This window comes from Phocoena sinus, chromosome 2 (genome assembly GCF_008692025.1).
Source record: "Phocoena sinus isolate mPhoSin1 chromosome 2, mPhoSin1.pri, whole genome shotgun sequence".
Lineage (NCBI taxonomy): Eukaryota > Metazoa > Chordata > Mammalia > Artiodactyla > Phocoenidae > Phocoena > Phocoena sinus.
The window spans coordinates 76786841-76802952 of NC_045764.1; the positions used below are offsets into that span (position 1 = coordinate 76786841).

The window sequence follows — 16112 nt, forward strand, 5'->3', positions numbered from 1 at the left end:
TACCTTCAGACAACAAAGCAATAAACTTATGCTCTCCAGACATCACCACTGACGTTCATTCATCACCTTTTTTGTGAAAGCAGACGGTTCTACCTTTATTTGTAGCGATCCCTCTCTTCACTTGTGCCTCTTCCTCTCTAACAGGCAGATATAGACAAAGCAGTGCAGGCAGCCCGCCTGGCTTTCTCTCTTGGCTCAGTGTGGAGAAGGATGGATGCTTCAGAAAGAGGACGTCTGTTGGATAAGCTTGCAGACTTGGTGGAACGAGACAGGGCAGTCCTTGCAGTAAGTGACCTAAGAAAGCATCACGTCTTTACCCCAAATTTACCATTCCATTGATATTTAGATTCCTCAGTCTTTCTGAAAGTATGATGTGAAGCAGACCTTGGGAACAAGCTAAGGAGTACGTAATACACATGAAAAATGGGAGAGGTTTGGCTTTTGGGATCAGATGGGGAAGTGGAGGACCAGCTGAGAGTCTCTTCTTATTGAATTTTGAAGAACAAAACCATAGCTTCCCATGACTGGTAAGGACCTTCCTGCTTTCCTCGTCCCCCTTCCTCCCACCCTCAACAAAAAGAACAAAAACAGGGCTTCCCTGGTGGCGCAGTGGTTGAGAATCTGCCTGCCAATGCAGGGGACACGGGTTCGAGCCCTGGTCTGGGAAGATCCCACGTGCCGCGGAGCGACTGGACCTGTGAGCCACAATTACTGAGCCTGCGCGTCTGGAGCCTGTGCTCCGCAGCAAGAGAGGCCGCGACAGTGAGAGGCCCGCGCACCGCGATGAAGAGTGGCCCCCGCTTGCCACAACTAGAGAAAGCCCTCACACAGAAACGAAGACCCAACACAGCCATAAATAAATAAATAAAAATATTAAAAAAAAAAAAAAAAAAAAAAAAAGAACAAAAACAGTCAAGCAACAGGAGAGTCTCCATGCTCCTTGCAGGAAACCAATACCAAATTACTGTTGGCAGTCAAAAGAGTTTTACCTCTCCAGAGTTAGCCCCTCTTGACTAAAGAGAATCCTTCAGAAGCAGAGAGCATGATATGGACCTCTCATATCCTTCTGCTCCCTTTGTTCTTTTAGAACTAATAGGAGAGACAGAAGGAGACAGCAACTTGCTTTCACTAAAACAATCATTTTCTCACATAAGGAATGTCCCCTCTCCTAGTGGTTTATTGTTGTTGCTATTTTAGAAATAAAAGTCAGTTTCTTAGAGAATACCAACTTTTTTGGAAATTGGAACCATTTAGGAATGCCTGTGCAGTATACCTGTCTTGCAGGGATCTCCACCTGCATGACCCATAGTTGATCATTTAATATTTAGGGCATCCTCGTTGAGTCAGGGCATTAAAGCCATGAATACTATATTCTACCTTCTGCTTGGGAAATCAGAGCACTATTGGGTTCGCTTTGGGAGAGGGAAGCATTAGTACTCTTCCTCAGTGTCATTTCTACCATGGCTCTCCCTCCTACCATCCCTTTCATGCGTCTGTTCATAGTGTGGAAACGAAAATGAATCCTTTATGGAGATGGTTTAGAACTCTTGCTATATATAACATTTATCTATAAAAATATTTTCTAGTTTGGTACTTCAAGGAATACTGTTTCCAATGAGGTGTTTATATATATTGGGAAAAGGTGTTCCATGGAAATTCATAAGACACTTAGCATATTAAAGATTCTGACAAGCCCTACTCAGTGTTTCTCAAACCTGTCGGAGCCTCAACACTATTTTTCTGGCTGACCTGTCAATATCGTACAAAACAGAATTCTTTGGAGTACCTTGGGGGAGTGCTGGTCTATATGCTGTCTCTTTGCTGGATTATGATTTCTTTGAGAGTGAAAATTATATTTTACTCCATTTTTTGTAATCCTAGCATAGTTTGTGACACAAACGGTGAATGTGGGCACATTGGTGGTCTGTAAGTATCTGTTCAATTGAGTTAAATCCATAGAATATTTGTAACATTAGATTAGCAGTACTTACTAGATGATGATATAGGTAATTTCTGCTGTTGTATTTTCATGTCATAAAATTCATATGCCATCCTGTTTCTGACATATGTCTCACTGTGGTCAAGTCCTTTTTCCCATCACATTTAAATGTGATTTCTACTTTTAAACACTCCCAAGCCATGAGAGGAGTGAGTTTTGTTAAGAGGTAGCCTCTCGAATATAGGGGGAGCTCCTGACCAGAATACTGAAGTTAATACTGCACCCAGGTGAACACAATTGAAAATAAACTTAGGGCTGGCAACTCTCAGGTAAGTTTAGCTGGTGTCAGCAGCTCATTGGGATGGACCATTTAGGTGGCCCACTTCTGGTTATTGACTCTACTTCAGTCTATGCTGTCAGGACCTTGGCTCTCTGCCTGCTGTGTGGAGAATGTAATGCTCATCTCACAGACGTATAAATATCCTAAAAAGGACTGGGAAATAACTTGATTTCCTTTAATAAAGGTGAGCCAATATACAGTGAATAGGTCACATGATATTTTAAAATGAGTTCCATCTTATACACATGGTGAGTGGAAAAATTGCTCTGTAGATAATATTTTCATGTCATTGAATGGAAAATATTTCAATTTTAGTTTTGTCAGCACTCAAATAATTTTTGTACCAGTATGTGTTGTAAAATGTCCTTGAAGAGAAGGACATGAGATTACAAACATGTTTTTTTAATTTTATTTGTTAAATATGTAACACCTTTACTATTTCTCAGGTCGAAATACTCTTCTCATTTCACTGTGTTCATTTGTAATTCTTTATGTTACAGATTTACCCTATTTAGGAATGTGTCATTAAAATAATAACATTTATCATCTAAAACTGCTTAATAACTCTAACTCTATTTTTATTAAATGGACCAGATACTTCTCTCTTAATAGATCATGGTTATTAACATAAACATTTATGAAAAAACAGCCCTCAAGTTGTTAATAGTATGAGCTTCCCTAGAGGAGATCTTGTTTACTTGGTGGTAATAAATAAACTCGCCGTGCACCGTGGCTATTCCATTTCTCAGCAGGGGTCTTGGCAGTGTGGAGAACGTTTTATAGTCCCATCAACTGCATAAAAGCCCATGTCCCTGCCCCTCATTTTGGATTCAGAATACTGGTGTAGACTCCGAAAAATCCCCACGCAGCTCTGATCATTAATACAACAGAAGCTGGTTTGACAAGCAGAACACTTCTTTATCACCAGTTGTGTTTATATATTGGGATAGTGGTTACTGGAAACACACAGGCACAAGAACACACACATATAAGTTCATTGTGGTTTTTACTGGAAACTAAACTAAACAGATGGTACTAAAAATCTTTTCATTTGGGAAATCAGAGTTGACCAGGTATGCATCATTGTTCAGATTCATTTGTATTCTCTCTATTCCTGTTTTCTTCTGCTGTAGAAGTTACGTAGTGTATCACTGGAAAGTTCTCTCCATTTCTTTTCCTACAGACCATGGAATCCCTAAATGGTGGCAAACCGTTCCTGCAAGCTTTTTACGTCGATTTGCAAGGAGTCATCAAAACCCTTCGGTATTACGCAGGCTGGGCTGATAAAATTCACGGGATGACCATTCCTGTAGGTATGTGTAATCTGAGTATGTTGAAAAGGGAAACATGAGGCTTCACCAGAAACACACTTTCGCCACCAAACACAAACAGCAGTCACATGGAGTACAGATCTGAGCACACTTTTACAGCAGCTTGAACCGAACAAAGAACTAAACAGATTATGTCACTAATTCTGACAGTATACTTATTTCAATATGCAGACAGTCCACACACAGGTGTGGGGGCAAGCCACATCAGTACATCTCTCAGCTAAGGAACAGGCGTGTGTTTGTCAGCAGCAAAGTGCTTAGCACTGTGGTAGGTTAGGTGCTGGGAGTGTGGAGAGGCGCTAGGTGTGGGGAAGCCAGGGAAGATTCTGAGAAGATTAAGACTTGGCCCTTGCTCTCCTGAAACTAAGATCTTGTTTGGAAGGAAATCCTCTAAAATGTTAACAGTTGTTTTTTCTTAATGGTGAGATTATGGATTATTTATTATTTCTTTTTCATATTTTTCCATATTTTCTGTATTTCCTATAAGTTACTTTCACAGTCTGTAAAAACAACCACCATCCTGACACTTTTTTTTAAGATCCAGGTTTGGAGACAAAACCAGTAACACAAAACAAAGAGCTCTACAGGAGAGTTACAGTTAGGTGCTAAGTCGTGTGGCTTGGCCTGTCAGTGCTGTAGCCCTTTAAAGGAGAGGGAAAGTATCCAAACTACGTTGGGGGAAAGGTCTCGGTCTGAGCATGAATACTAGCTGTAGCTAAGATCAAATGAAATGCTTTCACAGCAGCCCCAAGGGGAAGGCACTGTTATTATTAACATCTTCATTGACAGAGGAGAAAACTGAGGTCTAGAAAGGTTAGTTTTCCTGATTCACCCAGCAAATAAATTGTAGAGCTGAAACTTTGACATTAGAGCCTGGTGAATCACTTCACTAGAAGATCCATTTTAGATACTGGGTAGAAGAGATATCACGGCAGGAAAGGGACCAACTGGAAGAGATAGGACGATATTGTCAGTGGTGAATACATATAAAGAAAGAAGATACATGTTTTTGAGTGGCTTCTGGGTGCTGCTAAGTCACGTGCCAGGTACTCTACCCGTGTTCTTTGGAAAACAGCCTGCTTTCCATGTACACACTAGGAAGAGTGGAAAGTGATGCTGGGGACTCTGGAGTGCCCAGTTCGGGCCTTCCTAGGCTCAGGAGGACTGGTTTACCAGAAAAGGGGATGATTGGCTGATACTGTAGCTGGCTTAGAGCAGTGCTTTTCAAACTTGAATGTGCATATGTATCACCTGGAATCTTCTTCAAGTGCAGGTCTAGGATGGGGCCTGAGGTTCTGTATTCCTAACAAGCTGCCAGGTGATGCCTATGCTGCCGGGTTCTCTGCCTTGCGTAGTGAGGAGACGATACAGAGACCAGCACCAACCATGTGGCCATTGCGATGCCTCATTTAGCAAGAAGAGAAGAAGTCACAGTGAGAAGGGAGAAGGGACAGAGATGAGGCTTCAAAGGACTATTTAAAAATTACCTCCGTGAATGATGGTGACATGTGGAATGTTAGTCTTTAGAAAATGCATTTCTGGCTATAGGGACTCTTCCCTGCCATCCAGAAGTTTCCCACGTTCAGCAGACTCAGAAGGATGGAGAAGACTGTTCTTAAGGAATGTCAGAATCTTGCTTCACTCCTGCCTCTGGGATATTGCAGACCACTGTTCTCTGGCCTCATTTGTAGGATCGAGGAATGGCCTAAGTGAGGCAGAGTCATTGCCTGGCATAAGCATACCTGTGGGAGGGCCTGGGAACGAAAACCGTTGTCAAGAGCAGGACATGGGCCAGCCTTTTCAGGTTGACCTCTTCTGTTTCAGTGCAGAAAGGAAATTATCAGGATCAAAGGCCCTGGTTGTTTTGCGCCCCACCCCACCTGCCATTTCACTAAGACAACAAATATGTTTCAGATATTTAAACATCTTTTCAAATGATTTAGAGATATCTTAGAAATAAGGTGAAACAGAAGGCTGTACACATTTGACCTGGTATTTCACCTAACGGTATCTTGGTTTTCTTTGGCCTCCTTAGGAGAGAAGACCTTGATTGATTAGATAAAGATTTATTGGAGTTCCCGATAATGTTTGATACTTCACTGTAACTTTATCTGGCAGAGGTGGTTGGTCTATAAGTCTCACTGTTTTCATCTGATGCTCTTTGGGGATTCTGAGTTAGAAATACAGGGCTTAGAAAAGTCTTTCACAGTAGTCTCTGCCACCTTTACTCATAAACTGGTGTCCAGCCTGTGAAGGAAAAAAAGTGAGGAATTCCCTTAAATGGCAAGTAATTTTTGTTTCCCCAGTTTTTCCTAAAGTGCGTTTAGAGGGGTACCAGGATGAGGGACTCTCCAGGGCTTCAGGTCATAAAGCAGAGCTCCTAGGAAGCTGGGGGTCTGGGATGTAAGACCTTTTTGCTGTGGTGCCTCAAGCAGTTGAAAGGAAGGATGACGGCAAACGTGAACTTGGCCGCTTTCCCTTCTGTTCGAGTTTTAGATACATTTGGACATGTCCTGAGAATTCATCTCACAACCCCTTTGGCTAGTTCAGTGCTTAGGGAATCTAGTTGGCTAAGCCAGAGGGGTGATAGTGGAGGATCAGGGAAAGGGAGCGTCATTATTATTTACTTATTTATTCTCAAATTTGTTCAATCAGTCCATTTGTGCTTTATTTGTCATTTGTAACTTTATAATGTAACATCGGCTTGATTTTTGTCTCTGTGTTCTTGGCTTTTTTCAGTGAAATGTGGAATATAGGAAAGCTGTTAGCCTTTAACCATGAGGTCTTTATTGTGTTACATACATTTCCCTGTGAAACACCCTAATTTTGTTTGAAATTATAATGTAAAGGGATAATGTACTTTATGTTTGCAAAGCACTTGAGCATGTAAAAGTTTCCTTCACATACAGGATCTGTGTGATTCTGTGTATGATCCTGTGAAACAGGTCAGATTTTAAAAGGTATTGTACCCATTTTGCAGGTGAGAAAATGAGACGGCGAGGGTTTAGTGTCTTGAACAAGGTCACATGGGAGTAAGTGGCAGGCCTGAGATTTAAACCCAAGTCTCTTTCTGCCTAAGCCATTGTAGACCCTCTTGTGGAGACCTGTACAGCAGGGCGGGAAGAGGAAGAGGCCAGTCACCCTCTTCCGATTTTTAGATTAACATCCAGTTGATTCTCATTATTCATGGTAGTTATGTTCTATAAAGTTGGTGTGGACACTGAGTTAGTAAATACTGAACCATTGCTCCTAGGAGAAATACAAGGACGGAAAGCACAGTTCTGCCTGGTCACCCATAAAAATAAACCTGAAAGGTTTTTTTTAATATAAGGCTGCTTTGTTACATTGAATCATACTCCATAGTTCATCCAGCTTAGTATCCCTGACACTAAAGGATAAGAACCAGGAAGAGTGGGAAGAATTATGCTATTGTCTCTTGGACTCTTTCCCATTTAGGAAACCTGGGCATTCTGCCTTGTAATAGGAAGAGCTCTTCCTTCACCTGCTCTACCAGGCTTCAACCTCGGTCTCTCAGGCATCCCCTCATCCTTCATACATTCATTCATTCAGCAGATTTTTTTTTTTTGAGCGCCTGTGTTAAGCACTGGAGTTGCAAAGGTGAACAAGTAAGATGTCCATAGTATAGTAAAGAAAACAAACAGGTAGACAGCCAAGTGCAATACAGAGTGGCTTATTCACATATGGAAGTACAAAGTACAGTGGTACTCCATAGAAAAGGCATCTCACCCAGTATTAAGGCTACCTGGAGAAGGAAGTGGGATGTACAAAGTGATGCCTGTACAAGGGCAGGTAAGTGAAGATGGAGATAGGGCCATCACCAGCAGTGATAATAACCTGTGCGAAGTATGGAGGGAGGAGAGTACAGTGTGCTAGTGGATCTGAAAGTATAGCCAGATTTAGAAGACAGAGGGGCTCTGGGCCTGGGGAAACCGTGCTGCAAGTTTTATTCCACAGTAATGGTGAGTCACTGAATTATTTTAAGTAAATGAATGCATTGATCAGAATTGTGTTTTAGAAAGAGATTTTGATTACATAATGGATAATCAGTTGGAGAGAGCAAGTATGTACTTTTTCCTCTCCCCCTGAAGGGTGGCCACCCTCTTGAATATTTGGGAGGAGGAGAAAAGGGTTATGGCCTGACCACTTTTGAGCCATCCACTGGACAGCTGTTTCTCCCTCTGAATTGAAAGATTCTCCCATCCGTTTCTGTCACACCCCCCTCAAGGCCCACAGGTGGATGTTATCACAGAATCATGCAGTATTAGTTTGATTCACAAGGGTCTTGACGTTCTTCCCTTTACAACATTGTCTATTACTTCCTGCCATGGTACTCGATGGAGCCATTCTTTCTGACCATAAATCCTATGCTTTGACCCTTCTGTAATAACATTTGCTAATTATGATGATAATAATCATTATTATGATTTATTATACACCTTCTTTGTGCCCATTACAATATCTCTAATCTCATAGAAGCCCTCCAGGGGAAGTAGTTTTATCCCCATTTTGATTATTTTTAACCTGTATTATTTTTAACCTCTCATGGCCACAAACTCCTTGTGATGGGGGAAGGAACAAAGATTGTTTTTAGTTCACTGAAGGAAAAATAGAGGATAATTGATTTACGTTACTTACGATTTTTCTCTTTAACGGTATTGATTTTATTTATTTTGTGATACGTAAGCAGAGAAAATGTGGTCCAGCTTTAAGCTGAATTCTAACATAAAAATGACCTTACGATACATTAGCATATAGAAAAGTTTAAAAAGCTACTCAGGCCATCTGTAATTATTTATCTACTTCACCTCCTTTCAGTTTTACCTGTTGAACTAAATAGGCTAAAAATGTGCGGAAATTGACTCATATCCTAAGGTTTTGCCTTTAACAGCTCGATCTAATTTAGCGTTGTCAGCAGGTAACCCATATGGTGAGATCTTACTGTTCACTCAGAATGAGAATGAGGAGCTATTTGCTGTGCCCACCTAAGAACCCAGGGTAGGTAGTTACCTGAATTGGTGGTGGCAGGAGATCGCAAAGTCTGCTTCACATGTAACCTCTTTGAGAGGTTAAGGCTGAAGAAGAACTCAGGGATCACTAAGGCCAGTCTCCTCATTTTTCAGACAGAGAAACTGAGGTCTGGAGAAGTAAAGTAACTTTCCAAGATGATGTAATGGAGTAGTAGTAGAGCTAAGATATCTTCATAACTGACTCAGGAGCATGTAGTTTAACTTCTGAGATGCTACCAGCAGCCTCTTGGGAGAAATAGTGTTAGCACCACTGTATGCTAATATCGTCTCCGGTGTCTGTATAAGCATTTATAAAGTTTATCCTTATAGCTGTAAAATGTTCAGTGAGGTCTGTTCAGTCTCAGAATACATAGGAATCTGCTAGAGGACAAAATGAACTAGTTCATTGTAGTCGGTCTAATTGTTTAATACTGGGGTCACCAGAAGGGTTGCTAGCTCGTTGAAAGGTAATTCTGTATACAAATTAGAGATTAGAAGATGGCCATCCGTTCATTGAATTCTGTAACAGATTTTGATGCTGTTAAGTAAACTCATTTTTAGTGTTACCCGATATATAAGATTTGTAGCAATTCTTGAAATACTCTTCATATTGTAGTTGGGAGCCATTTCTTCTTTGTTTTTTTTTTTTTAACATCTTTATTGGCGTATAATTGCTTTACAATAGTGTGTTAGTTTCTGCTGTATAACAAAGTGAATCAGCTGTACATATACATATATCCCCATGTCCCCTCCCTCTTGTGTCTGTCTCCCTCCTACCCTCCCTATCCCACCCCTCTAGGTGGACACAAAGCACCGGGCTGATCTCCCTGTGCCATGCGGGTGCTTCCCACTAGCTATCTATTTTACATTTGGTAGTGTATATATGTCCATGCCACACCCTCGCTTCGTCCCAGCTTACTTTTCCCCCTCCCTATGTCCTCAAGTCCATTCTCTACATCTGCGTCTTTATTCCTGTCCTGCCCCCAGGTTCTTCAGAACCATTTTTTTTTTCTTAGATTCCATATATATGTGTTAGCATACGGTTACTTCACTCTGTATGACAGACTCTAGGTCCATCCACCTCACTACAAATAACTCAATTTCATTTCTTTTTATAGCTGAGTAATATTCCATTGTATGTATGTGCCACACCTTCTTTATCCATTCATCTGTCGATGGACACTTAGGTTGCTTCCATGTCCTGGCTATTGTAAATAGAGCTGCAATGAACATTGTAGTACATGACTCTTTTTGAATTATGGTTTTCTCAGGGTATATGCGCAGTAGTGGGATTGCTGGGTCATATGGTAGTTCTATTTTTAGTTTTTTTAAGGAACCTCCATACTGTTCTCCATAGTGGCTGTATCAATTTACATTACCACCAACAGTGCAAGAGTGTTCCCTTTTCTCCACACCTTCTCCAGCATTTATTGTTTGTAGACTTTTTTTGTTTGTTTGTTTGTTTGTTTTTTGCGGTATGTGGGCCTCTCACTGTTGTGGCCTCTCCTGTTGTGGAGCACAGGCTCCGGACACGCAGGCTCAGCGGCCATGGCTCACGGGCCCAGCCGCTCCACAGCATGTGGGGTCCTCCTGGACCAGGGCACGAACCTGTGTCCCCTGCATCTGCAGGCGGACTCTCAACCACCGCGCCATCAGGGAAGCCCCTATTGGTTTTTTATGGGTTTTTTTTGTTTGTTTTGTGTAGACTTTTTGATGATGGCCATTCTGACCGGTGTGAGGTGGTACCTCATTGTAGTTTGCGTTTCTCTAATGATTAGTGATGTTGAGCCTCCTTTCATGTGTTTGTTGGCAATCTGTATATCTTCTTTAGAGAAATGTCTATTTAGGTCTTCCGCCCATTTTTGGATTGGGTTGTTTGTTTTTTTGATACTGAGCAGCATGAGCCACTTGTATATTTTGGAGATTAATCCTTTGTCAGTTGCTTCATTTGCAAATATTTCCTCCCATTCTGAGGGTTGTCTTTTCGTCTTGTTTATGGTTTCCTTTGCTGTGCAAAAGCTTTTACGTTTCATTAGGTCCCATTTGTTTATTTTTCTTTTTATTTCCATTTCTCTAGGAGGTGGGTCAAAAAGGACCTTGCTGTGATTGATGTCATAGAGTGTCCTGCCTATGTTTTCCTCTAAGAGTTTTATAGTGTCTGGCCTTACATTTAGATCTTTAATCCATTTTGAGTTTATTTTTGTGTATGGTGTTAGGAAGTGTTCTAACTTCATTCTTTTACATGTAGCTGTCCAGTTTTCCCAGCACCACGTACTGAAGAGGCTGTCTTTTCTCCACTGTATATTATTGCCTCCTTAATCAAAGATAAGGTGACTATAAGTGTGTGGACTTATCTCTGCACTTTCTATCCTGTTCGATTGATCTAGATTTCTTTTTTTGTGCCAGTACCATACTCTCTTGATTACTGTAGCTTTGTAGTATAGTCTGAAGTCTGGGAGCCTGTTTCCTCCAACTCCATTTTTCTTTCTCAAGATTGCTTTGGCTATTTGGGGTCTTCTGTGTTGGCATACAAATTGTGAAATTTTTAGTTCTAGTTCTGTGAAAAATGCCATTGGTAGTTTGATAGGGATTGCATTGAATCTGTAGATTGCTTTGTGTAGTAGAGTCATTTTCACAATGTTGATTCTTCCAATCCAAGAACATGGTATATCTCTCCATCTGTTTGTATCATCTTTTAATTTCTTTCATCAGTGTCTTATAGTCTTCTGCATACAGGTCTTTTGTCTCCTTAGGTAGGTTTATTCCTAGGTATTCTATTCTTTTTGTTGCAGTGGTAAATAGGAGTGTTTCCTCAATTTCTCTTTCAGATTTTCCATCATTAGGCCCACAAATGGCCCTAAGTGTGTTCACTTTAGCTGGCCAGAGTTTTACTGTATAGATCACAATACATTATCCTTAATGGAAGAACTATTTGGTAGCATTTAATAGTTAATGTTTACCTTTATCTTGGAGCCATTCATTTAAAAAATGAAAGATTTCACATTTAGATGGCCCAAACAAAGTCCTGAGAGCTTGCATCAGAAATCAAATGGCAATTCAGTGTAAGTGAACCCTAAACTTTGATGAGAACTTTGGCAAAATTTCATCAGTTCTATGAAAATATTTCTGCATTGCTGAGTAAATGATATGAGGAAGTAAAATGGGAAGAGGACTAAGTAAATAGCTCCAAAAAGGGAAAACTTTTTAAAATAGAAAAAAAAAAAAGGTCCCTGTCTTTAATTTTTTTCCCCATTACAACCACCCCCTTTCCTTGGCCTAGCTGGAATGCACAGTAACATTGTGTATAGGAATGCAAGAGATTTCTGTGCATTAATTTTGTATCCTGCTACTTTACCCAATTCATTGATTAGCTCTGGTAGTTTTCTGGTAGCATCTTTAGGATTCTCTATGTATAGTATCATGTCATCCGCAAACAGTGACAGCTTTACTTCTTCTTTTCCGATTTGGATTCCTTTTCTTTCCCTTTCTTCTCTGATTGCTGTGGCTAAAACTTCCAAAACTATGTTGAATAAGAGTGGTGAGAGTGGGCAACCTTGTCTTGTTCCTGATCTTAGTGGAAATGATTTCAGTGTTTCACCACTGCGACTGATGCTGGCTGTGGGTTTGTCATATATGGCCGTTACTATGTTGAGGTAAGTTCCCTCTATGCCTACTTTCTGGAGGGCTTTTATCATAAATGGGCGTTGAGTTTTGTTGAAAGCTTTTTCTGCATCTTTTGAGATGATCATATGGTATCCTTCAATTTGTTAATATGGTGTATCACATTGATTCATTTGCATATATTGAAGAATCCATGCATTCCTGTGAGCCATTTCTTGGGGTCCATATTTGATAAATTTCTTCTCAATTTCTGGCACATTTCAGATTCTTCTGATTTCATTGACCATAGGTATTACCTAATCATATACTCTGTCTAGTTTATATGTAGATGATGTCAATGCCAGATATTCTTATGAGAATAATAATTCTGTCAAATTTTTTTTTCAAACAACTATAAAATCTGCTTTAAGAAGTAATGTTTACCCTGAAGGAATAATCCAAATATTTAAATTGTTCTAAATAACTAAGTAATTGCTATATTGCTTGTGTAATTTAATGAGCCCCCATCAAAGAATGTAGAATAGTGCCTCGACATTTACAAATGTGGAAGGGGATTTTCTATTACTCATCTCTAGAGACAAAGACTCTTCTTAGTTTAGTTCTAGAAATGGCTCAATCTATACATACTCAGTAAAATTTGATCCATAGTTCAACCAAATTCATGGTAAAATAGAGTTTTTAATTGTAAGATTTTTATATTCTTCATAAAGGGTACAACATTCAGGTATGAAAACACGTAAGAGAAGTTGTCTCTGGGTGTGTCTTAAAATAAACTCCTTTTAAGAAAGTATATTTTACTTGAGTGAAATGGAAAAGAGGCTGAGAGATAAAAAGTTCTAAATGTGAATTAGTATCTCTGTTTTGGTGTGCCATCACTTCTTTCGTTTTCTCTACCATAGTTATATATGCTAACTTGTTGTCTCAGAATGTGATATTCAGAACATTTATTTAGTATTTTCATCACAGGCAGTCCTTTCTTGCTGAGTCTGAACTCTCTCTGTAATGCCTCATATTTCGTAAAAAGACCTAAGATCATCATAACCTAAAATGGAGTATCAGAGTTTGGATGGAGATTTTTTTCTATGTCAGGCTGATTTATAGCACAAAGGTAGAGAAATGAAGGGAACAATCTTTTTAATCATCTTGCCATATTTAGAGAGCATTATTAATGTAAAAGATGGGAAAAAATGGGCTGCAATTTTTCTTCTAGGCAGAGAGCAGTACTCATTGTACATCATCTTAGGTGTGGAAGAGAGGGAGAAGTAACAGTCCGCACCCTCTTGGAGTCGACTCACCCCAGATGCAGAGAGGTGCTCAGCCTTCGGCTCCCCCACCTGAGGAGAGGGCTGTTGCTCTGTAGCGTTCCCTTTATAACTTTAGATACAAGAAGTCTATGTGAGTTCTCTGTCCACACACCACATCCTCAAAGAATCATCTTCACCCTTCGTAAAAGGGTTGTCTTTTTCCCGCCATTTGCACTCCTTGACGTTACACTCTGATTCTATGGTTTGTGATAGCCACCTAAATCCAATACCTTTTTCACAAAAGAGCCTTTAATATGTTTCTAAGGGAAGTGAATTTGAAGTCTGAGGATGCAGATTCAAGTGCAGGAGCCACAACTTAACCAGTGATATCACTTTAGACTTAACCTCTCTGTGCCATATTTTCTCTCATTGTAAATTTCTAATAATAGTACTTGCCCTAATTTTCCATAGTGTTGTTTTGACCATGGAATGAGGCAAGAATGTAAAAATATTTTGTAAGGTTCTGTAGAAGTATATATGTTTTTGTTCTTATCTTCCTATTTAGAAGTGTTAAAAGCATTGTTTAGATTCTCCTACACTTCAAACTCCTTTCGGGCAAATTAGTTATCAGAGAGGCAAAAAGTAAATAGAAATGAAGTCAGCAGCTGTAGGTCATCACAATACACATGGGCTACCCTTTACCTGCTTGGTTCCTCTGGACCTCACTACTTGGAGTGTGGTCTGTGGATCAGAAGCATTGGCACAATCTGGGAGTTTATAGAAATGCCGACTCTTAGGCCCCACCCTAGATTTACAGATTCATAATCTGCGTTTTAACAAGAACTCTAGGTGCTTTGTGTACACATTTAAATTTGAGAAGCGCAATATGGCATACCATGTGGCACCAGTAGCCTGCAAGATGATTCTATAGAAATGCAAATCGGAACCACAATGAGGTATCACCTCACCCCGGTCAGAATGACCATCATCAAAAAGTCTACAAGCAGTAAATGCTGGAGAGGGTGTGGAGAAAAGGGAACCCTCCTACACTGTTGGTGGGAATGTAAATTGGTGCAGCCACTATGGAGAACAGTATGAAGGTTCCTCAAAAAACTAAAAATAGAGCTATCATATGATCCAGCAATCCTACTCCTGGGCATAGGTCCGGAGGAAACTCTAACTCAGAAAGAATCATGCACCCAGTGTTCATAGCAGCACTATTCACAATAGCCAAGACGTGGAAGCAATCTAAATGTCCATCGACAGATGAATGGATAAAGAAGATGTGAGATATATATATATATATATATATATATATATATATACACACACACACACACACACACACGTGTGTGTATATACACAATGGAATATTACTCAGCCGTATAAAGAAAGAGAATGCCATTTGCACCAATGTGGATGGGCCTAGAGATTATCGTACTAAGTGAAGTAAATCAGATAGAGAAAGGCAAATATCATATGATATCACTTATATGTAGAATCTTAAAAAAATGATACAAATGAACTTATTTACAAAACAGAAATAGACTCACAGACATAGAAAACATACCAAAGGGGAAAGGTGGGGGAGGGATAAATTTGGAATTTGGGATTAACAGATACAGACTACTATATATAAAATAGACAAACAACAAGGATCTACTGTATAGCACAGGGAACTATATTCAATATCTTGTAATAACCTATAATGGGAAAGAATCTCAAAAAGAATATATATATATTTATAACTGAATCACTTTGCTGTATACCTGAAACATAAATCAACTATACTTCAATAAAAAATAAAAATTAAAGATGATTCTTTACAGTAATGCAGTAAGCATGTTTTATTTTAATTTATTAGGTTTGAAGAATATTAGAAGAAAATATTGCTAGCTTATGAAATCTGTTATTTCATAGATTTTCCCTAAGGTGAGGCTAACAAATAGCTGACAAATAGCTTTTAAAAGACGAGTTAATTTAAGAAATTATAAGTAATAGGGTAAGTGATACTTGAACATGGCTAAAATTAAGAAGGTGGCTCTTGAGTGATTGGCCTTTGGGTAACCTTAGCCTAGAAGCTTGGCGAGATCCAGAGCAGGGTCATAGTAGCTGTGTGGGACCTCTGAGGTGCCTCCAGCCCCGGCCAAGGGTGCACGTAGGAGGTATAGTTCTCGTGTGTTCTGGGCACCCTGTTCAGACTAGGGTTGTTCAGAATCCTCTTCCACTAACCAGATGAGGATACGGACTGAGTACAAGGTCTGGGACCCTTTCTTTATCTCTTTCACTCAGCGGTGTTTTGGGAAGAGCTCAAGCACCAAAATACCCTTTATTTATCTACTGCTTAGAGGAACTTAGATGGAAGATTCTTCGATTTCTTTCACTGTGCCAGCCATTGTCAAATCTGTGAACAGTTTATCCAAGAAAGTTTTCATTCCCCGTAACTCAAGTTTCTCTTGGGATCAAGTATGGAGTCGAGTTCAATTCCTTATGAGGTCAACTTTTTAAGATTTTCCTATATTTTTTCTTCTCTTTCATTTCTTCAGTAACTTTCAAAATTATAAAAGTAATACAACTAAATTCTTCAGCATTTAGAATGTAGAGGGGGGA

The 16112-nt window shown here is 39.7% G+C and overlaps 1 protein-coding gene across 3 annotated transcripts in view; it reads left to right on the forward strand.

The window, feature by feature from the left end:
• The window catches only part of ALDH1A2 (aldehyde dehydrogenase 1 family member A2), a 204009-nt gene that overhangs the window by 144135 nt on the left and 43762 nt on the right, over positions 1 to 16112 (forward strand). For all 3 annotated transcript variants that reach the window (XM_032624455.1, XM_032624457.1, XM_032624456.1), the window contains 2 exons: positions 145 to 285; positions 3463 to 3592. In XM_032624455.1, the coding sequence (XP_032480346.1) occupies positions 145 to 285; positions 3463 to 3592 (271 nt within the window). The remainder of the gene's footprint in view (positions 1 to 144; positions 286 to 3462; positions 3593 to 16112) is intronic.